Source organism: Tinamus guttatus, unplaced genomic scaffold (genome assembly GCF_059628265.1).
Source record: "Tinamus guttatus ecotype Peru unplaced genomic scaffold, ASM5962826v1 Tinamus_guttatus_pri_ptg000085l, whole genome shotgun sequence".
NCBI lineage: Eukaryota > Metazoa > Chordata > Aves > Tinamiformes > Tinamidae > Tinamus > Tinamus guttatus.
In genome coordinates, this window is record NW_028288619.1 from 63,142 (window position 1) to 91,105 (window position 27,964).

The 27,964-nt window shown below is 38.2% G+C and overlaps 1 protein-coding gene across 1 annotated transcript; it reads right to left on the reverse strand.

Moving 5' to 3' along the window:
* Window positions 1-3,716: 3,716 nt before the first annotated feature.
* CYB5R4 (cytochrome b5 reductase 4) lies at window positions 3,717-27,790 on the reverse strand. Its single transcript, XM_088520289.1, has 15 exons — window positions 27,634-27,790; window positions 24,984-25,084; window positions 22,968-23,052; window positions 19,877-19,915; window positions 15,630-15,684; window positions 14,958-15,015; window positions 14,763-14,856; window positions 14,104-14,136; window positions 13,386-13,508; window positions 11,472-11,612; window positions 10,457-10,609; window positions 9,667-9,817; window positions 6,206-6,292; window positions 4,670-4,834; window positions 3,717-3,778 (listed from the first exon to the last, which is right to left on the reverse strand). Exons 1-15 carry the CDS (start codon window positions 27,758-27,760, stop codon window positions 3,724-3,726), a joined length of 1,467 nt encoding a protein of 488 aa, XP_088376415.1. The 5' UTR covers window positions 27,761-27,790; the 3' UTR covers window positions 3,717-3,723.
* Between the last annotated feature and the right edge of the window lie 174 nt (window positions 27,791-27,964).

The following is a 27,964-nucleotide window of genomic DNA, read 5'->3' on the forward strand; positions in this document are numbered from 1 at the left end:
TCTTCAAATTCGTTATTATACTTACTGGCTGATTTTATTATGGAAGCTTTTCTAGACACATTTCTCTCTTAATGAACATACAAAATCCCCCCTGAGCAACAGCAGTGAGATGAGCAACACCACAACTTCATATGGGTTCCTTCAAGCCTGCTTTAATTAGCCTTTGAATACGTAAGTATTCCAGAACTAGAACTGGTATATTTTCAAACTGAATTTTCCCCACAGAAAACTGAGGGAAAAAGCCTTCCTCGCTTTGGAAAACCAGCATCCAAAGCTAGTATAAGACAACAATAAGACAGTACAAGACAACAATTTGAGAGAACCTCAATTCATGAAAGCCTGACATTAACCAGGTACTTGGTAAAAAGCAGTACGAAAGACAGTTTTTCTGATGCCATCTTCCACTTTTAACTTCCTAGGCAGGTGGAAGTTAACGCTAGGAAAGTGCAGTTTCTGGTCAATCTCCCTGTGCAGTGCACGGAAGCCTCCTCCTCTCCTCTTCCCACCCAGTAACTCCAGGTTCAACAAGAGGCAAGAGCGTATCGTTCTCATGAGCAGAAGCTTGCTGTACAAATCAACCAACTGAAAGCTGGCGGGGAGAGCCAGCCAGTTTCACCAAGGCAAGTCAAGGCCATAAGCTAAAGCGCTCAAAGCCATTTGCTGGTACGAACAACTCCCCGCACACACTTTTGGGAAACATTCCCCACTTCCATATGTGTAGATTCTTACAACTCATGGCCAGAGGCAGACAAGCTAGCAAGGGAATCTCTAGCCACAAATACCAGCTACATATTTCTGACTTCTAGATTTCTGAGAATTGATCCCTTTATCTGTAGCAAACTATCACATAAATACAACCACCTGAATTTGCACACTTATTCCATACTTATTAAGGGATTATAGCCCATGGGACACTCTTAAAATACCAGGAAGCATCTGAAGCTCTGCAGAAGAATCCCAGCTTTATATCATTTAAAATAGGTAACGTTGAGTTTTTACATTAAGCAAGGCAACTGTAAGTCATTCAGCCCCCATTCATCCATTTCTAAAGAGAACAGAAACACCTCTTTAATGTTCAAGGTTCATCTTCATCTCCTGGGATCACAGCCCTTTCCTTCCCCACAATGGAATGGGATCACCCACAACACACTCACCCAGATGACAACCTGGTGATGATCATGGATCATCTTGTGAAGGAATCTCCGGCCTCCTCCTTATTTGATCAGATTTAGATACGGCCTCTGTTGTAAACAGGACCATTTTGAGATAATGAAGGCACCAGAAACAAGCACCAAAAGCAATTGTTCAAAAGCTAAATTGTAACACATTTGCACTGAAAACTCCAAGGATGCATCTTACGTGTCATGATCCCCTTTTGTTCCTACTCTGTAATACCAGCATCATTGGTTTAGACAGAGTATTAGAGATGCCCAGGAGAAACACAACTGCAGTAAGCCCTGCAAATGGACTCTGCTCCTCCCTGCAGGCAGATGGAGCCCAAGGCCCATGATGTTTGTTCCAACTCACGCTCAGATTAAGGGGAAAAACCACCAGAGCAAAATGCCTCTGCGCTCATCCCCTCCTTAGACTTCCAAAGTTACCAAATAATTTTGCTGTTTGCCTTGCCTGTTTTTTTATTGTATCATTCACAGCATATAAACCGAGCGTATAGACAGGACAGCTCATTTCTTCTTATGTAAGTGCTAGATATGTGACTTGTGAGCACTAAAAAACCCAGCTAGAGTCCAATTCCTAACGCTGTCCCTACCAGGGCCCAGGTTCATACATTTCCAAAGCCTCTCCAGACACTTCAATCCCTCACAGCACCAAAGTGTTCCAAATCCACACCACCTTCTGACACTGAACACAGCTAATCTCACAAGGATCAACTCCCCCACCCTTCCTGACAGGCCTGATGCCTCCAAAACCGATTTCCTTCATGCTGCAACCACAAACAGCAGCTTCCACTCTTCCATCAGACTGTAAACACCCTTTCAGAAGCCAGCAGGAAGATGGACTAAGCACAGACTTCACGAGCTCCTCAAGCCCCTCTGAAGGGGCTCCGCTCCTGCAGACACAGCAGCGATTGCTCTAAGCCTTTGGGAGAGTCACAGGCTGAATCTAGCCTAAGTGCTAGGGCAAAGGAAGAAGCTTCTGAAGCCCCATGTCACAGCAACTACTTATCCTTCTTCTGCCTGTGTGGATAAAGGCGAAGGAGGATGATGGAAGCACAAAGGGCAGGCTGATGGGAAAGTCACCTGTTGGAACCAGAAAGCCTGACACAGCAGCAATTAATGGGAGTCATTTTACACAGGAAGCCAGTTTCTTTCAGCACAGCAATGTCTTCAGGGAACCTGGATGACGGGAACATCAGAAATTCTTCAGTATCCTAAGGAAGATGCAAGGTTTAGTCATTAAAACCAAAATGTGATCTTTTGAAGTCAAAGTACTCATTTACTACTGCCTTTTCTGAAACTGTCATGACCTGTAGACACTGACTGACAGCCAGAGCCTTTTCTAGTACTAGACCTGAAGTCCACTAAATCAGAGTGCACTGAAAACATGACAGATCAGTTTAAGATAGACAGCCACTGTCACACAGCAATTATAAAAAGATATTTTATAAAAAGATATTATTAGCACATTTTATGAAAATGCTAAGATATGGATGCTACAATTGCAAGCCTAGCTCTTTAGAAAGAACTAACTATTCCCCATCATAACAGGAAGATGCAAACAGTACTAGAAGTCATAAGGAAACAGTAATTACATATTTTATTGACATTTAGAGAGGCGACGGCTTTGCTGTTTTCCTTCTGGCAAGTTATTATCTGATACCAGATTACTGTTTTATGATAACATGATAATAATGGAGTGAAGAAACAGATTTAAGTAATACTACTTCGTATTACTGCAGCCCCTCAAGAGTATTTTTGGGTCCTTGCCATCTGCAGGCCACAAAACTGTTGCGATTTACCCTCAGAAGAGCTCGTAACAAGCAAAGGCCCTAATATCAGCAAGGAAGTTCACTGGGAGACCAAGGCTCTCTGCCTCTGCTCCAAGCTCTCCGCTGCTCTCCTAGACTTGGGGAAACTCTTTTGTATCACGTAAGTTGAAAATACAGAAAATGTACTAAAATGCACATAATAAAAAACAATAATTTTACATTTATTATTTCATGTATATTGTGTGTATTTTACCAAAAGTTCTTTTAAATTTTATTCTCTGTAAATATGTACAAAACCAAAAACTTATCTGGATTGCTTGAAAGTCAAATAAAATTTTAAGCTGACAAAGAATGTATTTCAGTGATCAGTTACCTGAGTTACAGTGCAATATTTTAATTCATACAGTATTGCTTTCAAGACATTGTACAGTAAGAAATAATAAGCATTGAGTCAAAATCTAAGTCCGTGCTTGTCATAAATTCCAAAATTCTCATGACTCAATAATATTATATAACTAACAATGTGTACTGCACATTTTTGCTTGCCTGTATGATAAATTAATATCCTGGATGAATTTTAAGTATTAGCAAAAATATTTACAAAAACAAGATAAAACACAGTATAAAATGTTTTTTCAAAGATAAATTTCTTCCAAGAAACAGTTGGGTACCAAGAGTGAAAGTCTTCAAAAAATTACTTCTCATTTAAATAAATCCACAAAGGTAAATAAATAAGGTTGAGTTATACAAAGACACATTGATATCTTCATTTTGTTTTACGCAGTAAAAGCATGCATTTCTTCTTGGGAGTATCCAAGATCCTTCAGACATCTGAAAGCCAGAAATAAAGTTTGTCATATTAGTATCTGCAAACCAAAACCCATCACAGATACAGGCAGAAGACCCCAACTTCTGCACTGCCATCTTGTTTTTATTCAAACATACACAAGACAGGTTATCTTTGCGAATACAGCTAGAAAATGTTTCATTGCCAGAAATTCTGGTGCAAGGCACAAACTCTTAGGATACTGTAACAGTTTCTCAAAGAATTAAAGACATCGCTTTTACTATCTCACGTATCTTAAGGGGTGGCATGAATATTGGCCAATTTCACTCTCCTTCGTATACATTTCTACAGCCCTACTGAAATCAGTTGCATGGAAATCATAATGCATCTGTGTTTTGAAGCTAGAAGAAAGTTAAAAGACTTTTTATTTTTAAATATATGGTGTATAAAATAACAATGAGTATGATGTAATAAGACTGTAAATGCATAAATAAAAATCAACTGTTTCTCATAAAGCAACTGCTAATTCTACTCTTAAGAACTCAATTTGTTAAGCCAGCATCAATAGAGAAAGTTTATTTCCTATAACTTGTCTCTAAAGCAGCATTTAAAAGCAGCTCTAAAAGCAGCATTTAAAGTCTTGAAAAAAGCATTATTAATGAGGTGCTCTTAGAAAGTTTCTTTTTTACTGGAGCTTGTGAAATTCACATATTGCTAATATTTGCCTATCTACATATTGAGTCCTAAAAATATCACATCAAGCATTTTTGAAAATGCAGTTTATAAAAACTAAAAGTTTCCTCATGCATTAGAAAACTGAACGCCATTTTACAAAAACAAACAAACAAAAAAAAAAACAAAAAAAACATAGCCAATTAGGTATTCAAATTGAATGAGAGAGGTAAAAAAAAAAAAAAAAAAAAAAAAACACTCACTGTACTCCTTGTTCAGTAAAGGGTGTTGGACCACAGATGCAGATAAGCACTTTGGAGTCTTTTCTGCTTCTCTCCATAAGCCCAGAGAGAAGAGATGAAGAAATTCTCCCCCGTTTACCCACCCAGTCCTTTGTTGGTTCTGAAAGGACAAACTGAACCTCAAACCTGGAAAGCAGAGAAATATTTCAGAAATAGTGACCCAAAGTTCAAAGCTCCTATGGAACATCAGTGATTGAGAGACTGAGGTTCCCTAGAATTAACTTCTTGTTTTGCTCTACTCCCATGGCACAGTGTAAGACCTCACAGACATGCAGCATGTCCCAGCAAGCAAGCTAACCAAATCACCTCCAATATTCTGTATTTTATTAGTTAATCCAATATTTAAATCTTAGGACTGTTTTAGTTATGCATTTCACCTTAAATAGAAAATCACCTGGTACCTATTGAGATACTAAAGCACAATTACATGATTCCCAGACACAATGTTGGCGTAACGCAATACGGAAGGAGCGAAACCAGAATGTTCAGCCACACTTGTGAAAGTGTCACTACAATTTCACTATGAGAAAATATTGTAACTGGTTGTGAAGACCTACCAGGGTAGCTACTGATGAGAGATATAAAGAAAAAGTCAAGCACTCACGTATCTGAGGCTCATAGGAAACAGGAGAAATGACTTGACTGTAATATTGCACAATGTCTAGACTAGGAAGCTCTGGAGGTGCCAGATATCCCCATGTTATAAAATACTGACTTCTCAATTCATGTTTTGGAAGAACACATGAAATGAATTAGTTCACACAATTTCAACAAAGAATAAATAAGCATAAACAAAAGGAACTTTTCAGTTCCAAGCTAGACACTGGCAATTGATGTAGTCACAAAAGCAAAGATATGGAAACTAAAGCAAACAAAACACTTAAATTGTCTCTGCCGAAAGAACTATGGCTTGTCAAATTAAATTAACACTGCATGTCCACTAGGGAATTTTAATACATAATATATTTGTAACAAAGGAATAAGTTGCCACGATTAAGGAGCAAGTGAAAATGAAAAGTAATAGACTTTAACTTTGAATTTCTATATAAATATTTTCTTAAGCGATAACAGGTTTTTTTCAAGACTTCTCAGTAAATTCAGATTTTTTCTCCAAAGGTGTCTGTTGCTTTCGCAGTTCTCTTTGCATATGTATTTGTTTTCTATGGCTAGAATTAGTTTTCTTCACCTTCAAAAACCTTCTCAGCCCATCTCAGCTGTAATCTCACCCAAGATATCATTCCCAATCAACACCTATTGAACATCTTGTCCAGCTCCTGTATTCACCTGGGTCCTACAGAACAGTGCCCTGGGCTGCCGAGACCAGGGAGCAGGGATCAATTCACCCTCAGCTTCTTCCACTCCCCATGTCTCTTGTTCAAGTATAGCTAAAAGTTTCCAAAAGCAGCATCTGCCTTTGTGCTATAGCTGTACAACACAGCCCACGTCCGCGAATGTCCTCCTATACATTAGGTTGTATTCCAAAGAACTTTTAAATACCTTTCATCTTTAAGAGCTAATTGGTCCAGTTGATTTCTCCAAAGTATGTCATCTTCTGTTTTGTTGAAGAAGATCAGCTTTGCTGTCCTAAATAAATAGAATAAAATTCACTGCAGCTTGTTCCTGTATTTGAAACAAGTATCAAATAATCAGAACTTACTGAGTTTTACAGAAATATTTGCCTTTTGAAAGTCTATTTTTTTTTTTTTCCGCTCTTTATAAATGCCAGCTTCCTACCTGGACTGCAATCCTAAGGAAAATAAGGAGCTCTCTCACAGAAGTCATGCTCTACTCTTAAATTGGGCTTTAGTATTTGCTTATGAAGTTTTACATAGCAGTCTCTCAATATTATTTCAGCATGTCTGCTGAAGTTAGTAGATGATATATCAAATTCTGCACACCTTTTTAATATTACATACAGCACCTTGTAGAGATGAAGATGGAATTTCAAGAGGGTTATATCAATACTAAATTCAAAAAGATGTAATCCAGTCATACATAAGTTAGAAAAACCTTACTCTATCTGTTTTTTAAAATATTTAGCTGGGAAGTGATGCCGGGGCATCTGTCAGGACTATTGCACCCATCACACCTTCAGCCCTAACCCAGCTCCTGCGGAGCTGCCTTTCCTGCAAGTGGATCCTAGAGCTTCCCAAACTACAGTCAAAAAGCGCATATTCTCCCAGCCTGAAACACACATTTTTCAGACTTTCAACTTTTTCCCTTTTTTTCCTTGCAACCTGGGCACATTTCAAGCTCCTGGGAAGTCTCTTCCAAGCTACACGTGGCAATAAACATGACAAATCATCTTATGAGCAACATGCTCATTTTCTGCTGGCAAAAAATACAGCACCGAGGTGTAACAGTTGCATGTAACACACATCAGCAGTGCCATGAGAAGGAAGGTGGTCCAGATTAAGCACAATTCATAACAAATTACAGTATATAGCTTTGAAAAACTTGCCTGGTACAGAACAAAACACTACCCCACAAAACCAAACATACTTTGTCTTTAAATACTATGTATATATATATGTATATATAGATATATATTCGGAAGACAGAATTGCATCAAAAATAGGTTTCTTAAATAGAGCCCACTGCTCCCAAAACACAGAAAATGGAGCTCGCTTCAAGCACATCAGATTTTGAAAGTGAGAATAGTGCATCCCAGCAGCAAGTGCTACTCAGGTGGAAGGAAGGAAGGGAAAAAGAAAGCAAACCACTGAAAAAAGTAGGGGAGAAAAGAGTGTCTTTTGTCCTTTTGCTATAAAGATGGAACAAACTGGTGACAGGTTAGCTGTAAAGGAAGGAGAAAACAGTTAAAAGGAAGGTGTCTTCACACCTCCTCAAAATTTGGATTTGAGGGTACCATTACAGAAGAGCTAACTGAGATAATGAGGACAAACTGAGGACAGGACAGTTACTTATTTCTGAGGACAGAAATAATAAACTTTACCAGTCCTTCGGAAGGAAATGGAAGAAATCCAAAAAAAAAAAAAAAAAACTTTAAAAAGATCATTTCAATGAATGCAGATTCTGCTTAGGTAAAGGAGTTAAAGAGCTCCTTAGAGGCTCTTAACACAGACTAAGAGGGAGAGAAAGTTACAAAACTGGCTGCAAATGCAAGAAAAGGAGGAGGAAAGGAGGAGGAGAGTGTATTCAGACAGATGGTAAGTACAGGGTGAGAGCTTAGGAATGACTGCAGTAATGCAGCACAAGGAGCAAAAAATCACAGCTTGAACAGGAAAGGCCAGCATGGAGACTGCTATTTCATAAAGCGAAAAAGCGAATGCTTTGGCCAGCTACAATTTCCTCTATAAAGGGAGAGACAAGACTGAGGGAAGACTATTACTCTGATATACAAAGGGCTACTGCAGACAGGAAGAGAATAAATTGCTTTCTGTATCTGCCATAGGCAAGAAACAACAGGCTTAAATGACGATAGGGAGATGGAGGTTAGACAGTAAGAACAGAAATCTCAATGATCCTAAATAGCTACGCTCTAGAAAACACCACCCAGAGAAGATGCTGCCCAAACCTCTCATACCTTATTGCTAACTGTGGAGATCCTACCCTGCCCTGAGCACCATGGAGGTGGCAACTAGGTCATCCTCCAGACCCTGCCTTGGCCTTCACTGGGATTTGTGCTCTGGGGTTTGTAAACAAAGTGCAGAGCTATCCAAACTGACCACAGTAAAATTTCTATGCAGTTTTTCATATAGAGGACTTAGATTCTGTGATAAAATATGTAAGTATATAAAATAAACATGAAAAAATCCTCTTGCAACATTTTCTAGCCAACAAAAGTGAGAGTTAAACGGCAAAAATAAGGCCAAGAAACTAAGTTGCCTACAGCAGCCAGAAACATGAAGCCCGGTGGCTGCATAACCCATGTCACATTCTAGTGCCTAATATCCCTGCTGCAAGAGAAAAGAACAACTGCTTCAACTAGTAAGAAAATGCTGTTCCATTGAGTTCCCATAAGAAATCACGAAGACAGTCCTTTACAAGGACAGTAGATAAAAGCAGTCACTATCTGCACAGCCATAGCCTTTTCTTTAGCCTTGGCTACGTAATGCTTACTCTGGTTATAGAGGATCAAAAATGAAGATCTGCATCGTTCAGCACTGCTGTCCTTATGCTGCTTTCACAAGTCACCAGCACAACCACCTTAAACTCGTGTGCTAGCTTTCACTCAAGATGAAAGAAAAGTTATTCCAAATGCACTCCAGAGTGTCTCCCTGGCCTCTCTTCAGATCACAAACTTATCTTTTGGACTTCACAGTGCCAGACAGCTGCACATTATCTGCTACAGACAATACACAAGGCTTTAGAAGAGCTTTACACTGAAACAGCCTCTCTCCTCACCAAACAGAATTATATGCTAGACAACAAGTAATACAAGGATAAAGTTCGGTTTTACTTTTTTTTTTTCCCCTAGAAACAGATTACTGCTGTGCATGTAATCCTTTTTAACTTGACTATGAAGACTAGCTTCTAATTTGAATCAATTATGAAGCACATCTTGAAACAACATAAAGATATAATGAACCAAAACATCCTGAGTTTATATTGAATAAAAGCCAGTATTACAAATTAAATGTATTTTAAGAGAGTCTGAATTAAAGGTACAACTAAACAGCAGCAAGTCTGCAGAACTGCCCCCAGCAACAGTTTAAAAAGAAAATAAAGCTTATTTTCCATTCCTATACTCTCTAAAATGACAGTAGCTGGCATTGGCAGAAGTGTAAACTGTTAAGAAATTCTGGAGGATGTGATTCTGCAGACACATCTACTGCTGAAAGCAACGCAAACTCACCTCACCTCTGTCAAAGTCCAGCCTTACAATAATATTCTGCATTTTATTTTAATGTCAAATTACTGCAAGCTCTCTTAAGACTTTTTATATGCCATATTATTGTTTAGTTAACGTAAAAAAAAAAAAAAAATGCACATACCGGAGAGAAACAACTTCAGCCAGAGCAAAACTGAGCAGTTTAACCATTGGTGTGAAGCCTGTGCCTGCTGCCAACAAAAAGAGATCTTCTACACCCTCAACTTGGGACTTCTTGAAGTTACCTTCAGGATTGCTGATAGAAATACAATCTCCTATATAATAATAAATAAATAAATAAATAAATAAATAACAGAACAAAGTTTTAAATGAGAAAGAAAAAAACGGAATACTAGTTAACTGTTTTTCAAGGTCCTTAATACTGTCTTCATCCTTGCAGCATGAGGGTTCGTTCCAGGGGATACTATATACATATGAACCATGGATCATTTTTGTTAGAACAGATGTTCAATTAAAATGTCTTGTTTTGATATATTTTACATGGCAACACTGACTTCACAAGTGTGCATATACCCATACATAAACGAAAAAGGAAGAACCTCTTAAGTCTAATAAGAAACCTACATCTCTTTATACAACAGCAGAGACAGTTGTCCTTAGAGTATATACAGGATAATCAAGGAGAAATGTTTAATACAGTTGATACATCTAAACAGTTATACTCCAATATAAATCCATTTGCAAGGTCAGTCACAACAGTCTCATATAATGGACTGTTCCTAATTACAGTGAGGATGAAGCTGCAGGTTTGAGACAAGAAACAGGATTTAAAAAGTTAAAAGGATGCACTGATTTTTAACTGGGGAAAAAACATAATGATACCTCTGGCAGCGAATCTGCTAAGATAATGCAATTGCTACAAAACCTAACAAGAAAACAACACTTATACTTACCAATTTGTAGGTGGTCAAGGGCCTGTGTGAACAGTCCGCTGGGATAAATTTTAATCATTAAGTATATATTTGTACTATCATGGCAAGATGGTTCTTTGAAATCCAGTGGCAAAAAAGGCAATATAGGTGTGTATGGTTTTACCACCTCTGTCCCTAAACAGAAGACAAAGACAGCAGCTAAAGAAGTGTCCTTTATTCAGCAGTTTTTTCTGCAAACAGTAATCTATGTATCTCATAGAAATAACATCATACCGCATACTTTTAAACAAGTATTTTATTTTTCATTGTATCATTTCTTATTAAAAGTCTTCCAGACCTTTAACTAGAATCTTTAGGCCACAGGACAGTATGTTATTTCTATACTACTTAGCAATTCAAAAGTATTGGAAAAGAAGATTATGGTCACCTCCAATGAAAATTAATATCTATTACTACTCAGTTTCAAATACCATAAATTCATTTTTTATTGAAATAAAAGATTTTTAACACTATGGTTGTATTTTCTTTTATTATCATTTAATAGTAATAATAAAAAAGTCAGCAAGAGTTGAATACCGACTTAGAAGTAGCGGGAGGGGAGGAAGGACAAAATACACTTTAGGAATAAAAGATACTGAGTAATTCTTCTGAGCATTCTGAAAATTTTTCTCTGCCATGTATAAGTAGCACAATGGAAGTTTTTCAAAACACAAATTAAAGGGTGAGGGGAGCAATTCAGACAGGAGTGAGACAGAAACATAACCCTCTGTAATTGTAATAGATACACAGTGAACTTCTTTCCCCTCAAAGATGAGCAGCACTTCTTGGTTAGGGAGAATGTTTTAAGGGCAGAGTTGGCCGAAGAGAAGAACCGACGTAACAGACCAGGCTGACAGACATCTTTTTATTCAGCCTTCTGGCAGTATTAATCCAGTCAGGTCATTACTGAAGCAGTGACTCTGATCACAGAAATGCAGACATTCTAGCTATGGTTTCATATGAAAAAAACCATGATTATGTTCTCTATTTTTCTTACCTGCAACAACTTGTTTGAGGTAAACATGTTGTCCAGTGGGAATCTGGACATGAGTGCTCTCAGGCAACTTAAAGCAAAAGAGCTTGGTGTCATGGGTAACTTCTGTCTTAGAAACCAACTTGCATTTTCTGTAGAACAGACCTAAAAACGTTTTACTTGTTATTTAACCCTTAACCAGGTTATCTGTTTTCATATGAATAAGAAAGACAAATAAATATATAGCTCACTATACACACAGTTATCAAAACATGTAAGCAGATTCTTCTTGTATCATTACTTATAATTATTTTTCCAATTTGGGGCCACGATTTCGTTTACAGTCTTAACTATGCTCTTAGTAACAGACTGAATCTTCGAGTTATCAGTTAGCATAGACTTGGAAGAAGTAAAAAAGCTCCCACATTTAGATTATGCCACATACCCATGGAAAGCAGAACCACTGCTTGTGTCTACACTACGTCCACCATACGATTACAATATGAAGGCACAGACACAGACAGACTAAAAACAGTTTGCTCAATGCAAGGGAGAAGTAACCAAACACGGGACCAGGGTCTTTTGCAAGGGCCTGTCAATACCCACCAAATCCTGGCTATTATTCTGCTGACTAGCCTACACTGTTGCAGTTTCATCCCTGTTAAGGCAAAAAGCACGTCCAACACAGCTCCCTGTACCTCTACACTCCTGGGGATCACAGCACACGAGCAAAACTCTCCTCCAGCTGTTTCATCATCCACTGCTCTCAGCTAAAAGGCAGCTCATGCTACAATACATAAGAACATGCTGTAAATGCTAAAAGGAGCGTTTGGAGTATACTGTCCAAAATATGAAATGTTACAGCAAGAACTTGATAACTGACAGTCTTTAAAAAAACAGAAGTGTCCACATTTCCTATACAGCCTTTTAACCTTTAGATATCTAAGCTTAAAAGCCTATCAGGATTCAACACACAACCGCAGCTGAACTAACAGGACAGGCACCTCCCTGCACAAAGCACCCCCCCTCATTAGCAATACTTTAGACAAGAATCACTACCTCTTGGCCAACATCTACTATGAACTCCACTTATGTGCTTCATGCTCACTTAAATAGTCTACGAGGACAAATGTGAATGACAAATGTTTGTTTATGTAGCTATTTTGGAGGCAAGGACAAGTGTTTGACACATGGCCCTTTTCAGCCTGCTGCCTGCAGGGTGCACAAACAGCCCATCGACTAAATGCTGTGCAAAGTATAGCACAGAAATTTCCAATTTAGCTCTAAACAAGCAGCACAGTGATCACCCCAGAGCCCTTGAGTGTTGTGTCAAGCTAACACTTGAGGCAGCACTTGCACCTACGAAGCCATCCTGTGCTAGTGCTGTAATAGTCATCTACTGCTTCCTGTGACACATCAGCTCGTTCAGAGCTGCCTCTCGTAACTTTAAATGAGGCCCTGCAAAGCCTGCGATCATTGCTCATGTGACAACTATGCAGGATGCTGCAACATCACATATGAAACAGGATGCATCTATAGTAACAGCTGGAACTGCAGACTTCCATTCCTTCGCTAAAGTTATTCCTGCATTGACTGATACCACTGGCTATCTCTCCTCAGGTTTACAAATAAACAGAAGGAATATGAAGCACATGGGTACAGTTATGAAATGCAGCCTCCCTCAAGCAGTCTTCACCTCCATCCTGTTAGGTCTTTCAGTAAACCTGAAAGATCTTCAGTTTCACCATGGAAGGAAAAATTAAAACCCCCTAATTAAGCCCTCTCAAGGAAAATTCTTGGATAGCTTTCAGCAAAACCACAAAATTACCCTGAAAGAAATGAAGTAAGACTAAAGAAAACAAAGAGCCCAAGTATGCCTAATATGCCCTGGAAAACCTTGAAACAATCAGTAACATAACAGGGCATTTAACTGTTTACCTCTGTCCTTGCGCTTGATAAAGGTGTTATGGCTCTCCAAAGGCTGTCCCAGCATTTTCCAATGAATGTTATCTTTTTTCTTCAAGTTTATCTCTACCTTTCCAATTTTTTCAGCAATTCTTACTGAAAGAGGAAAAGAATTTCATATTATTAGTTTTAGTTACATTTTGTAAAAAAAAATATTTTTCTTCTCTATTATAATGACACTGTAGAAGGACTGGTCATTTCTCAAGGTGCACAGAATTAATGTGTTAAATTAAAATACCAAATTAAATATACTTCCAGCTATCTCTTTATAATATTAATCAGAATATTTAAAACAACAAGCACTAACTTAATATGCATAATTAACACATCCTATTTACTAAATACATTGAAAAGCTTGACAGCCCATCTGGTCCAAAAGAAGGCTCATGAATTCAAAGTTCTCAATTACTGGAAATTGGTACAAACCAGCAATATTTACCTCCTCCTGTCATTTGAATGAACAAATGAATTTAAGAAAAATCTCAATCTAGGTAGAGAAAGTTCTACAAATACACAAAGAAATTATTTCTAATGATTTTACTGTTAAAGTGGTTGATTTAATGGCTTGATTTGATTGTGTCACAAACTGATAGCATCAACTATCTGATAAGTGAATACTCAGAGGCAAAATAAAATAGGCAGACACAGCTCCCCTCATTAAGAGATACGGAAGAAAAATGACAGGACTTACTTGAAAAGTCTTCTTCAACTGCATGATCCAACTCTAAAATAAAGAAAAATAAATCATTTTTTAAGGAGAGAAAAAAAAAAGTCACATCCCAGTCTTCATAGAGACATTCAGTTCAAGACCAGAAACAGCAAGTGAACGAATCAGCCCAGCACCCTACGAATCTTTATCATGGCTTGAAATTTCACTCTGTTGCATCATACCAATCGCAGCAACTTCTGTGAACTGAACACACACAACATCAAGAAAAGCACTCGTTTCCTCAGGGGTTTTTTAACCAGTGACTCATGCAAAGCTACCAATCTACGTTTATCAGAATAATTTCATTTGCCATTTTTGAACAAGAGCATTTTGTCAGCAACACACACTTGGTATCAATGTCATATAAAGTTTTCAGTCTTCTATTTCTTATTATACCTTATTTTACGTAGCTTTGGGCATTACATGACAAATGATATTAAAAAACGGACATGCTAAAAATAAAGATATGCGAGTTGACAATGACTTCCTTTACATGGGGTATTTTTAAGCAATCTTCTCCCATGGAAAACATAAAATGTGAATTGGTATACATAAAATACACTATACATGGTCTGCAAGATGCTTAAAAAAAAAAAAAAAAAAAAAGCTTAGCATTTTCAACTGCAAATTAAAGTACCTACCAACTTCTAAGACATACGAGTAGTCATTCACGATGATCTCTCCCCTTAATCTTTTGTCTTGACAGTCAACTATCACCAACTCTGCATTCACATCCTTATATCAGCACAAAAAAAGAATATTATTTTGTTAAAAGTTGTTGTGGAATTCAAGCAGGACCACAACTGGATCTTGTAGTTTTCATAAGACGTATTTACCTTCTGCTTAGTGTATATAACAATGGTGATCAACCCATCTGTCTGGAACCAGTCATAACTGTAAAACAAAAAATAAAGAAAAAAAAAAAAAAACACACATACTTTTCCGATGTACACTTAACAGCTTTCAAGCAGAACTTTCATGAAGTTAGAAGCTAACTACATTATTTACTATGTTTTGAAGAAGTAACACCAGAGCCAATTATTTTCAAAATAACATTAAAATAAGAGGAGTGTAGTTACCCACTCTGATAGTTAGCATATTGTAGCTAGAATTACATTGCACTGGTCTTGCTCAACAGGCACATGCATTCTCCCTGCAACACGTGAACCTTCCTAGCAAGGTAGTCAAAAAAAAAAAATCACCAAAGTGGCCAAGGTAGAGTCCGAGAACTACTAGTTCTACCACACACCACAAAAGAGCAATCCCTTTCATCCCCTCAAATCAAGTTTTTCCATTATTATTTTCCAAATTCCCCACAAATCTGGGAAGATTGATCATGAAATAGTTTAATTATGGAACCTCAACTCTCCTACTTTTAAGAGGATGATAATGACAATGTACCCATTTAGGTAAAACACTGAGAGCTAAACATGGAAGAAGTTGCCTGCATTGAGTAAGAACTGCATGGAGCTATTAAACAACACGTTCAACAGGTAAGAAAGGCATACCTTGGAGCTGAATCTTTAGCAGAGGCATCCAGCACTTTCTTTTCAAGAAGCATACCTGCAAAAGACAGACAGCCATTAAAACATTTGCAGGGATGTTCACTTAACAGGAACCATAATCACACATTTAACATTTATGTGCTAAATACCCTTCCTCGATATTTGGTGAGTTTATTTCCACAGATGGACACAGGCATTCTCATAGGTTTTTGATGTTTTTATGTGGAGAGCAAGCTCCTAAAACGGGAAGTTCTATTTCAGAAATTAGAGTTCCATATACCACAGAACTTGTGCGCGCAAACTTTCTAGGACACAGAACTTGGTTTCAGTTGCATCTGTCACTGGCTTGTGCCTTCGCGCTTTGTGGTAGTGAAATAGAAAAAAAGTTGTCCTTATTAATTTACTTTAACAGAACTATTTGCTTACAAAATACAGATCAGCAAATTCAATCTTGAACGCCCAGTTTAATCTAATTCCCATGTAAAATTTTACATTAGTGAATCAAGCAGAAATTTCAATCTTAAACTTTCCACTTTGTATCTTTATAGGAATCTTTGCAGAATTCAGCTACTTGCTTCAGCATCATGAAACAGTCTGAACAAACCTTTACTGGGAGGCAGCACTTGTTCAGCCTTGGCACAGCCAAACTCACTTGTAGCCTAAGGGAAATGGGATATACTTGGCTAAAACTTGAGTAGAAATGACAGGTCCAAGCAAGCAGCAGTCCTCCATCACCTTTGATGCCAGGCAATTGTACAGACTCACGATACAGAAAATGCACAAGTTGAAGTGTAACGTGGTTTGTAACACCACATGGACAGCAGGAATTTCACTGGACAGTGGTTAGGCAGAGGCATAAGATAATAGTTGGTAGCTTACGTTCTTATTGCAAAAGGACGGTTATTTTGAAGGCAAGGAACAGATATTTCCTACCAGGAAAGGTCATTCCTATGGGGTAAAACATTTTCCTAAGAACGTGGGGACATAAAAACCAATTCTTTACTATACTCCTCTAAGAACAAAGGTGATCTGGGGCTGAGCAATCTTTAATTAATCACACTGTAGAAAAGCTTGCTTCCTAGGATCTTTTAAGCGCATTCAATGGCAAACCTTGTACACCAGAAGTGGCTATTCATAAAAATATAATTAACAGATTAATTTTCTCATTGACTTAGGGCATTATCTTCTAAGCACCGGGAAGTCTGGCAGTCTGACTACAAGTTTATACACAGAAATTGTGACATGACCAGGTGGGAAGTCTATAAAAACAAGAGAGGCCCATTCTGGTTAACCCAATCTGACAAAATGATGGATCATCCATATGAAGGAATTATCCCATTCCAATTAATACTTGCCTGAATTTCTTGCACTTTCACCATCGATTACCCCTATGCCCGGGGCATATTCAGCAGCAGCCAAGGAAGCTCAGGGCAGAGCAGTCTGACCTTTGCAAGTGAAAACCCACCACCTAATGACAAAACCCTTGCCCACGGCTGAGCCTTTCTTAGAGACACTATAACTCAGCTGGGCCTCCACAGGAAAGCGATGCCAGGGCCTGTGTGCCTGCACTCAACGGGGACAGAACCCCCTGCCACTGAAAAGGATCCGGAGCCTTCTGAGCAAGGTTGCAATAAGCTGTATCACACTTGGCATTAACTCTAATCAGGCTGCAATACCACATTTACCCAGCAAGTATCAGAAAGTCTCTTTGACAGGACTTCTCTCAAGAGAAACAAAAGCTCCTACTTGACATGAGTAAGACTATTAAAAATATAGATGGCATATGATTGTGCAGTTTCTATAGAAGTCGTCTTCTGAAGCAACCTTGTGCTGAAATTCACAGTGATGCCCCACACTCCGACTCCAGCAAACCCAGCACGTTGAGAATTAGCCTGAACTGCTGCCAGGTGCTGCGCGAAGGCCACGAGAGCAGGCGGGATCCACACAAGCACGACGAGGAAGGCGGCCACACTCATGACTGAAAGGACACAGGGTCATAGGGGAGGTTCCCAGTCACTGAAGAAAAGACAAATATCCCTCCCCTCATCAAGCAAGAGGAGAGACCTGGAGAACTACAGTCAGACTAACCTTGGGCAGGGGCCAGAATGGACCTGACACATTCGAATACATCAAATATAAATGTTCCAGTTCTTTTTAGTAATGTGATTTACCAGAAGCTCTGAATAATGCCAGCGTGTTGAACCACAAGAGTTTGTTTTCTTTACTGGAAGCTCTAGACTATCCCCTCCTGCCTCCCCTTTCCACATCGTATGTTTTTTCAAATTCTGTTGTCCTTATTCCCAAACACCACCAGATTGTTTTCAGATGGCAGAACTGCCCAAGTCATTTATTTTACTGTTATTACTACAGAAATGTCTTCATTAGTGCTGAACACATTAGTGCCACCTAAAAAACACAGCATGCCCTAGGCTTCTCTTTCCCATCTTCAGACAGCCAGACTTATTTCTAGTTTCATTTAGACTTTAATTTACTAGAGCTAGACCCTGAGACATAAAAATGGAATACGAAAAAAGTCATAGAATGTAAAACAAATTAAATAAAAAATATCCACAACTGCTAAGGTCAGTGCCAAAATCTTCAGGGACTGACATTTCCTATTTCAAGAGTCTTGTCTGACAGGTACCCCAAAAACAGCAAACAAATTATTTAAAATTTCATTAATTTGGGGCACTTTTGTAGGAAACTACAATCAGAAGCTGGAAACACACGTTTCCGATGTCTTCTGACAATTCACATGATCTGAAGGAAAAAAATCCAGTGTGTCTAGGAGCAGGTAGGGAAGCAAGACGGGAAAGAGGGAGAAGGAATTTCACTCATTTTTCATTTCTTGGATCAGCCATCAGTGTGAAAAGAGCTATATAAAAAGCTCAGCACAGACAGACAAACAAAAAAACAAGAAATTCATGTACCAACACAACCAAGTAGAAGAAAGAACAACACTGGAGTAGATGGCACAATTAGTCTTGGATTATTTAATGACTACAAACTGCTGCACTGGGATATAAATCCGATGACAGTGAAGCAGTTTGTTTTTCCAAATCCTCTTGCCTTAAGCAGATTCCAACAACTTGTTCAGTGCTGAAGTAAAAAATAAACAAGAGACAAAAGCTGATTGTTGCAGAGTTTAATGTAATTATGTATAAGGCTATTGGCAAAACAGAAACAAATCAGTTTTGCTTCCTTTTATATAATATATGCCTAACTAGTATTAAAACTATGTTTGTGTAGTTCAGTGCTTGTTCACACTAAAATGTAATCTGCTTTTTAGAAGTCAAAGCAACATTCACAGAACATGAAGCAAGGGTTAGGAAAACAGAGGAAAACAAATGGGAAGACACAAGCAGCGGGCAGAGCATGGAGAGGGCAACTTCCCTGCGCTGTGCCTGGCTGTGCTGGGACACAACCCTCAGGCACTTCTGGATTCACCCCCAAGACACATCCAGGTTTCTGCTCTTGCAAAATCTGAGTGCTTTAGACTTCTTTCCCTAAGCTTCAGCCTAGGCTTTTTCATGACCAGTTTGTACCCGTCTGCTTTTATGCCAAAAGGTCGCCCTTCAGCTCAAACACTATAATTTTCCCTTCACAGGTTCCCTCCACGTTCATCTGATTTCCTCTGCCAACACTCCCATCATACCTGGACTGACTGGATGCAAAGAGCCCAAGAGGCTCTTTTAGGGAGCCTCTAAAACCAGGATCACTAACTGCTTGATAGCTCTCCTTCCTTAAAAAGGATCAAAGACATAACTTAGCCATTCTCACCCGATAAACACTCAGCTTTCAATGGAATCTTATAAAATCAGTAAATTCTATACGCCCCACAAAAGCTCATGCCATTTCTGTTATTCCTGCTCCTTGGCCACCTAACTTTTCTAATACGGGGGGGTGTAAAAGCAAACAATTCTGCACTGACAAATTTCAGCAGCAAGTTGCAATTTGCGACCTGCCTTATCTGACTCAAACGGAAACTACATCCATGAAGGACCTCCCCCAAGCAGTGACCTCTAGCATCAAACTCCCTTTTCCACCTATTCCACTGCTGCCTTTCAACACTTCATCCCTGAATTCACCTGAATTAGGCTTTTGCCTCCTGTAATTCCCACAGATTGCTACCACCTCAATATGAGATTGATATATACAGACAGAGGTCGCATAAATGCTGCTCGTTTAATAAACGCATTCAAATTAATTCTAAGATTTGCTCCCCACCTTTCCCCAGGTCAAATACTTACCATTAAGCTGTTTCTTCTCTTCAGATATAGAGGAAATTTCTACAAGCATCAAGAAAAATAACAGTGACCAAGACAGTAATGAGATGTGTGCCTGCCAACTTCAAAGAAATGAGCCAAATTAAGGATCTCCAATGAAAACCTCCAGAACATAAAATAATTGACAAGGATACTTCAACAATCAAGATACCAAACAGAGCACTACATACAGATTAAATACAGAATACCACTACAAAACATACTGTATAAGTGAAAAAAATACTATGTTAAAAGTGTCAAAAGCTGCATAACACTCAAAGGTAGGAAAGGGAAGAACTTCTATCTGACAAGGCAAAACAAACAGACATTATCTTGTATTATCAATTCAAAACAAAACAGCAGAGATTATCTTCTATTATAAACTTCATAGCCAAAAAGCTTGCAAAACTTCCTGAATCTGTCAGACTTTAAATGACATTTGTCTCAAGTGAGCATGTAGTAGACCCTAAATCTGACTTTAAGCCCAATGCTTGATAGAAAATCAGGGGAAACATATCTTTCTATTAGCTCCTTCTGTAAATGGTTTTATTATTTGAAAAGTTATTATCCAAACTTTTCATGAAAACTACAGTATTCTGCAATAACTTTCAAACAAAAAAAAAGTCATAAATACTAGGAGGAAAATGGACCAGAGGATAAAGCGCAAGTATGTGCATGAACATGTAGTGTCAACTCATATATTCAACAACACTCAAGGGCAAAGGACAGTGCTTCTCAGAGCAGTATCTTTCTCCTGCTCACAATATGTGGGGGGGAAACAGCCCTCAGGATGTACCAAGGCACCTACTGCCTCTCTATACAGAGATAGTGATAAGCTTTAAAGACCTCCTTTATATTCTGCTTTATGAATAAAGGTACCAGATGCTAAAGCAACGTATGTGCTAACATCTACAGCCAAGTACCCTGAAAAGAAGGCAAGCAGAATAATGGCAAAAAGTTCAAAACTGTAAAGGATTTCTGAGGAAAGGACATAGAGAAATCCCATCTCACACACCTGGTTACTGCTGTAGCTACCCCGCAGGTCTTCACACCAAGTACCAGGCCACCCATTCCAGGCATGGCTGTAAGTCCCCGCTGCTCCGGGACACTACACAAGAGCCTCCTATTAGTCGCCACCACAGCACCAAGCAGCAGCCCCAAAGACAAGTCAACACAAGGCTACTGGTGACCAACAGCCACAGAAGACTTTTCTTTCATTCACCAACCCTAGATCATGCAAGGGTGAGCCTAAACTTCCTCAGAAAGTACTGCTATTTTCTCACAGAATCATCTTCCAAATAATGGCTTTTAATTTAGGAAATACAAAACTGAGCTAAATAGTCACAGATTCCAGCAACGCTCCAAGAATCCCCTATCTGTCTTCCTAGCATCTTACTGAAACTATCCAAAACAGTAAGTACCAATGCTAGCAATATTGTCAAAGGCTCACCCTTGCCACAAAAAGAAAACTATTTGCACTAAGAGTCAAAGTCCTGTCTTTCTTCTACACATATTGTCCAATTTAATGCTAAAATCAAAAGCATACACCTTAGCTCTGTACTTTATTCTTCAATTTTCAAATCCAAGTTTTGCTGAACTTGTTCTTTCACAGAAAGACATATTGCAAAAATCATTGCTGCCCACTAGTAAAATTCATCATTCTTCATAATTTACTATTCAGAAGAAGAGGTTACAAAACCCACCATGAATCAAACAAGCTTCTAGATTTTTGCACTGAAGAATTTCCCTTTAAGCAACTGTCCCTGGGGGCCATTTTTGCCTACTATTTTTGAGTAGGGATAGTATTAACTGACAAATTCAGTTTTGCCTGGGTTATGTATTGAAGAACCTAACTATTAAACAACTTGGCTAGCTGAAGCAGATTACTGTTACTGCTGCTTTTTTTCAATAAGCTTTTTTTCAACTCTGACAGATTTCATTCTTAATTAAATGGAATGAAATATTTTCTTCAAGCCTGAATTGACCAAAAGACACACAGACAACACAATCATTTTTATACAACCGGCAAAGTTTCAACCTGCTGGCTGTATAAACCAACGGGTTTCAAATTTTACTGCAGTTAAATGGATGGAGCTATCCTATTAAAGGAGGTGGCAAAAGAAGAAAAAGCAAAAAGCAAAAAATGGGCAGACATAGCTGGCAGAAGCAGAGATGCATTTATTTTTTATTCACTGCCTCTTACAATAATTCCCTCTGGTTGCAGAGAAGTACACTAATGAAATAAAAACAAACAAAGGAGATTTATCTTTAAATTTGTAACAGAGGTGACAAAGGGGCAGCAATTCAACTGTAACATCAACTCCATTAACTATAAAGCAGTTACCTGTCTTAATTTGCTCATAGGTTGCAACACTTAAACTCCACAAGAGTTAGCTATCTAGCAGCATGGAAATGTAAAATCCTATTTCCCCCTCATAAGAGCAGAGATAAAGAAATTCAAGTTAACTGTAGCACAAATTAATCTAAGTACTGAGCAAGTATGAAATCAAATTTAGGAAAGAATAAAAAAAACACATAGAAACAGCATCAGCCACTAATTTTAGTAAAATTAATTACATCTCTTATTAATTAAAAATTAATTACATTATCTTATTATACAGAAGACAGAGTAGAGGATTCTGGGAAGAACTACTCTTCCATGTATCTCCATACATACGCACCTTTCCAGACATACATTTGGCACTGAAGCCACTACACGAAAAGTGTCACTTTAATTTCTCTATGCTCTAAATTGCATTCAAGACCTGCCTATGACAACTTGTCCTTCAGGACTTGAAGAAAGAGGAGAGTTCCTTAGCAAGCATGGAGAATGTACATACACACATCCCTGTTTTCTAGCGACTAAAACAAAAGAAATGTAGAAGTATCTCTCATACAAAAGTCTTCATTTAGAAAACATTTTCATCTACAAGCTGTCAGAAGACGAAATATATGCAGCAGTCTTCATCTGTGTGCCAGAATAAACTCTCCTCATAAATATGATGATCTACAATTTCGCACTACCTCCAGATAACTTTGGAATAAAACATTAGAAATTTAATTCTAGAACACTTACCTTTTGAAACAGAGGCAGGCTTGAGAGCCATTCTTCCAACAAGACATTCCTTCAGCATGGATTCATAATTGACCCAACGATGAACCTGTATTAAAAAAATTGTTTTCATAAAATTTGTATTTTTTACTGTGTTTCTATGTAGTAAAATATCATAGCAAGAGAGCTCCTTTTTTGTACAACGGATGATATTAATTTAGAAATTAAGTTAGTTTTTTCTTACCCAAAAACACTTATTGTTCAATGATTCATTATTGATTTTTACTTGTAATAGAAGTAGCAAATATTTGAAGTAAAAAAAAAAAAAACACAGCCTTGAAAAAATTAGTTTCTTTATTTATTTTATACTTTGCAGTATATGATTACTACAGTCCTAAGCTATACGAAATTACACCAAGGATTGCAGAAGGATTTAAATGTTTACAGCACCCCCCACCTGCACCTTATGTAATGAAAAGAACCTGAGTAGGTCTTTACCACAAGGGAAATAATTTTTTCTAGATACAAATGACAAGGAAAAAGGAGCATCTGATGAAGGACAGACAGACAGCATGTAACAGTTTAGCTACATCAGTAACTCCCAGAAGTTTGGTGTATTTGTTTCTCTCTTGTAAATACTGAATTGTTGGGAAACATTCAGTTACTGAAAGCCCTCAGTGATCAATTTTATAAAGTTAAATAAATTGAAGAAAAAGCAGTGGTTTTTGCAACCTATAGGATGCCATAGGAAACGGAGAGCAAAAAAAGCCAATTCTGATATGTCACCCATGATAACATCACAAGGAAACAGAGTGCAACAGTACAAATGTGAGTAGCACAGAGATTTAAAAAATAAAAACAAAAGCTTCAGACTGGTAAAGCTAAGGTGATGAGACAAGGAGAAGGATGTAAAAGCAGAAGTTTCCTAGTATATAGATAATGGAATGAAGTGAAGGATTTTGAGTTACAGTTATTTTTTTAGAGCCTACTCTGAGAAGTGCTAGCAACCTACTAAACATTTAAAGAGATCAGTATCTGGCCAATCCTGAATGCTAAAGCAGAGAGGATAACAATGGAAATGCCTCTGGAACAGAAAATATATCAGCCAGAAATGGAAATGTGAAGAACATGTTTACATGTTTTATGAGCCTGAGCACTGCTCTCCACTCCTAGACAAAAATTAAATTTTAAAATAGCAAGTACATGTGTGAACTTAGGAACAATTCAGAATTCCAGGTCACAACTTGATACTGCATTAACTTTTAGAAGAGAAACTCCAAATTTCTTTAAACCAGAGATGTTCTGTGATCAATGCAGTATTATGCCTGAACTCAACACTTCATTTGCAAAAGGATTAGCCAAAGGAAGCTAAACAAAATACACTTCATCACATCTTTCCTTTGTTTACATGTACTGTTAAAAACAATGTGCAAATAATGTACTGTGACGCAAGAGTACTGTAAAGACAGAACTACTTCTCTTTTCTGTTTTGTCCCTGGTTCTCAACATATACGAATGAAAGAAGGTTAAAGAACATCTGTTTCTTAAAAAAGGTGTTTTTCAAAACACTTAAAAATGTCATCTTATGATTTGTGCACAATCAGTCCATAGCAGTGCCAGCAATTTTCCGTAGTACTTTGTTAACTGATAATACAGTAAACGAGTTAATACACAAAAGAATCCTACAAGCATTTGTCAAAAAATGAGTATGCTCTGAGAAGACAAAGTCTCTCTACAGGCAGCAGTTAATCCATGCAGAAATTTATTACAAAGCAGGGATCTCAAATTGTTAACTTTATTGTCATTTCAGCTAAAAAAAACCAAATAAATAGTCTAATGAAAACAGCATCTCAGCAATGTAAAGCTGTCCATTACTTTCTTTTGATATTAGACTTAAACCATACGCTACTTTCAGCATTCTTTATCCTTGGGGAAATTTAAATCACCATTTCCACAGGGATGCCCTAAAAACAAAGAGAAAACATGAAATTTTCATTATGCCTTTCAGTGAGCAAATTATCCACTGCCAGTTGTTCTCACCTGATCAAAGAGATCTGTACCGTCCGTTCCCGCTGCTTTCATTAGTTCATCCTCACCACCAGGATGATATTCCATGTATGGAGTGACATTATATACAAGTCCTGCAGAAAACGGAAAAAAGAGTGAACACACTCCTACGACCACTGCAACTATTTTCCCATCAACAAAAACAGCGTAAAAATATAATTTATACTAAATAATGTCTAATGGCAAATGGCAATCATCACCTGAACAAATGATCTGACTTTCCAAAACCAGAAACATAAACTACACATACATATCACAAGACTTATCTTAGCACACAGAAACGCCACTCCTACAAAGGGATAACACTTGTTCCAGTGAAAGTCTGGGGAAATCTACAAGGTCAAGACTTTAACAAAAAAGCACTTAAAGTAGCACATATTCTATCCTACCTAAGGGGTAATAAGAGATCCATTTAAACAGGGACATAACATTGACTGAGTTAGTGCACAAAATTGTCTTCCTTTTCCCTTCCAATCAAGTTACTCCTGAAGAGTGTTCATAGCTGTCTTCTTGCCACCATTCCCACATGGATAAACACCTGCACAGAGGAGCAGTGTCTGCAGGTCACCACCAGCAACACGACTTAAAGCCAGCAAGACAAACTACACATGCACCATACTCACTAAAGGCTTCTAACACTGGTAACACATTTGTCCCAGCGAAAGTACATTCCTTCTACATGGGTACTAGTCTTAGTATTTCCAATGAGATAAAATAATGCTTCACGGGTCAGAAAGATGAACTCTAATTATTGTTAGCAAGCCACGGAAGTAATTAGAGCTTGGAGAATAAAACCAAAACAGTTTTAATTGCAGGCATACTGCTGCTTCGAGAATTAACACAGGTCTGTACAGTAGAACATGTGAAATTATATAAAATTAGCAAAGCAGGAAGCCACCGAAAGTGGAACCATGCCAGCACTCACATAAGAAGCTTTCCACTCATTAAAAAGCATACATTACTTCAGTGAGAGTTCTCCCCCATGTTTCTCTCCAAGAAACAACAAGAAATGACTTTTGCACATTTTACTGACCTGCTCTCCTGACAACTGTATCCATTATGCCATCTTGTGTGCAGAACTGACTACTGCACACAAGAAAACATATTTGTAAAAATCTAAATAGGTAGGACCTCCTCAATGGTAGCCTAATATTCAATTTACCAACAAATCAGCTCAAGTAAAAGAAATCTTATTTTTATATCCTTCACTCACTTCTTTCTCGACCCCCTGGCATCCCACTTTATATACCTGTGGCCTGACATTTTCCCTTAATCATCATGTTACTAGTTTCTGAACAGAGGTAGTTCCTGATCATCTACTTCACACCCTTGTCATCACTTTCTGCTCTTTCCTGCAATCTTACTAAGCCAATGCAAGTAATTCATTTAATTTTTCTACCCTGGTGTAATTTTACAACTTATCCACATACCATGTCAACCCATAATCTATCAGGATTCTCAACTATGCTCTGCTGTCATTATCAGGACAAAGAAAAGGTAGAGAGGTGAATGTTAAAGACAGACACAGAAGCAGCACAATGGTGTTTTTGTAAAAATGAAACCTAGGGGGAACAAGAGCTTAAAAATAAAACTGAAATATTATTAAGCTGTGATTCTGTCTGCAGTAGTGAATGTCTTTGTGTGTGTGTGTGCGCACACGTAATAAGCACAGACTTCCACAGTAAATAACCTTTCCCGAGTTTTCCTTCTGCTACGGTTTTGTGAGTATATGCAAGATCAGCACACAGAGGGCATTAACAATTTTACTACTTCGTTCAAAAAGCTAATACTGAGCAACATTTTACCCTCACTTTCAGTCTCATCCCCTTTAACACCCAACACTGCTACACTTACTAAACTTTACACTACACTAACTAAAGTGGAGAGCAGTCATTTTGCTTCTTTCTCCAAGACAAACAGGAACTTCCTCTTCAGCACTAAAAAACTCTTCTAGCCAAGGCCGCTGCTCCAAACCATTTTTAACACACTGTTTATTCTAATTACATGATTTCAACTTTTTAGCCAACATTTCTTTAAAGTAATTACATATAAAACATGGCTCTGTTAGCACAGGTAGTTGTTCTTATAAGCAAGAACTACTCTGCATGGCAGCTGTCAATTGCCTTTCTGAATTTTACAGTGAGGAAGGCGCATATGGGTTTACACACACTTACTTCCCAAAAGCAGTTGCACAGATCTGAATAGCATCTTTAGAAGTTATGTCTTCACACACTTTAAAGTGGTCGCTAATACTCTTGAACTGCCCAGGACACTAAAAACTTCTAAAATAAAAACTGTCAGCACATGCCAGCACTTTCAGTGTCTTGTTCTTGCTAAGTTCCTCTTGTTTGCACGTCACCTGTAATATCATGTGTTATTATCTGCACATACTAGCATACAAGAGGAGTAGAATATGCTCGCTTTGAAGACTTCTTTAAAAAGGCTTGAAAATAAAGAAATTCATTTGTTACATGAGATCTCTTAACTCGATCAAAATTGTGTCCTGTTCTGTTGGTGCTCCACCCTATCTAAATGCAGTAGTGGTGGTTGGTTTGGGTAGGTTATTTTGTACCGAAAAGACACTAGCCAAAAAAGACGGAGAAGTAACATCACAACAACCAACCTCTTATGCATATCCAGCAGTCCTCCTTCCTGTTGTGCTTTGCAAGCTCATCTTCAGTCACTTCAATCAGCCTCCCTTTCAGACCAGCCAGGTCCTTCCCACTTTTAGTTAGCCGAATCCAATCCATAAGGCTCCTTCCTGGCTTCAGAGGTACCTAGAGCCGCAAACATGCAAGCATTCATCAACTCCAAGGAAAGCACGAGTCCGACAAAACACTTCCAAACTCCCGAGGAGAAAGAGCAGCACCTGTGCCCTTCGCTGACACCCGGGACCCCTACAGAGCTCACCGGCGACGCTTGGACCGCGGCCTGAAAACCCGCGGGCAGGAGTA

Bases quoted from the DNA above. Each gene is read 5' to 3' on its own strand.
- CYB5R4 (XM_088520289.1), bottom strand. From the start codon at position 27,760: ATGGATTGGATTCGGCTAACTAAAAGTGGGAAGGACCTGGCTGGTCTG. The intron at 15,685-19,876 runs GTAAGTATTTGA...TGTCTTTTGCAG, and splicing joins AGAGAAGAAACAGCTTAATG to GTATGCTTCTTGAAAAGAAA. The intron at 11,613-13,385 runs GTAAACAGTTAA...AAACGTTTTTAG, and splicing joins TATCAAGCGCAAGGACAGAG to GTCTGTTCTACAGAAAATGC.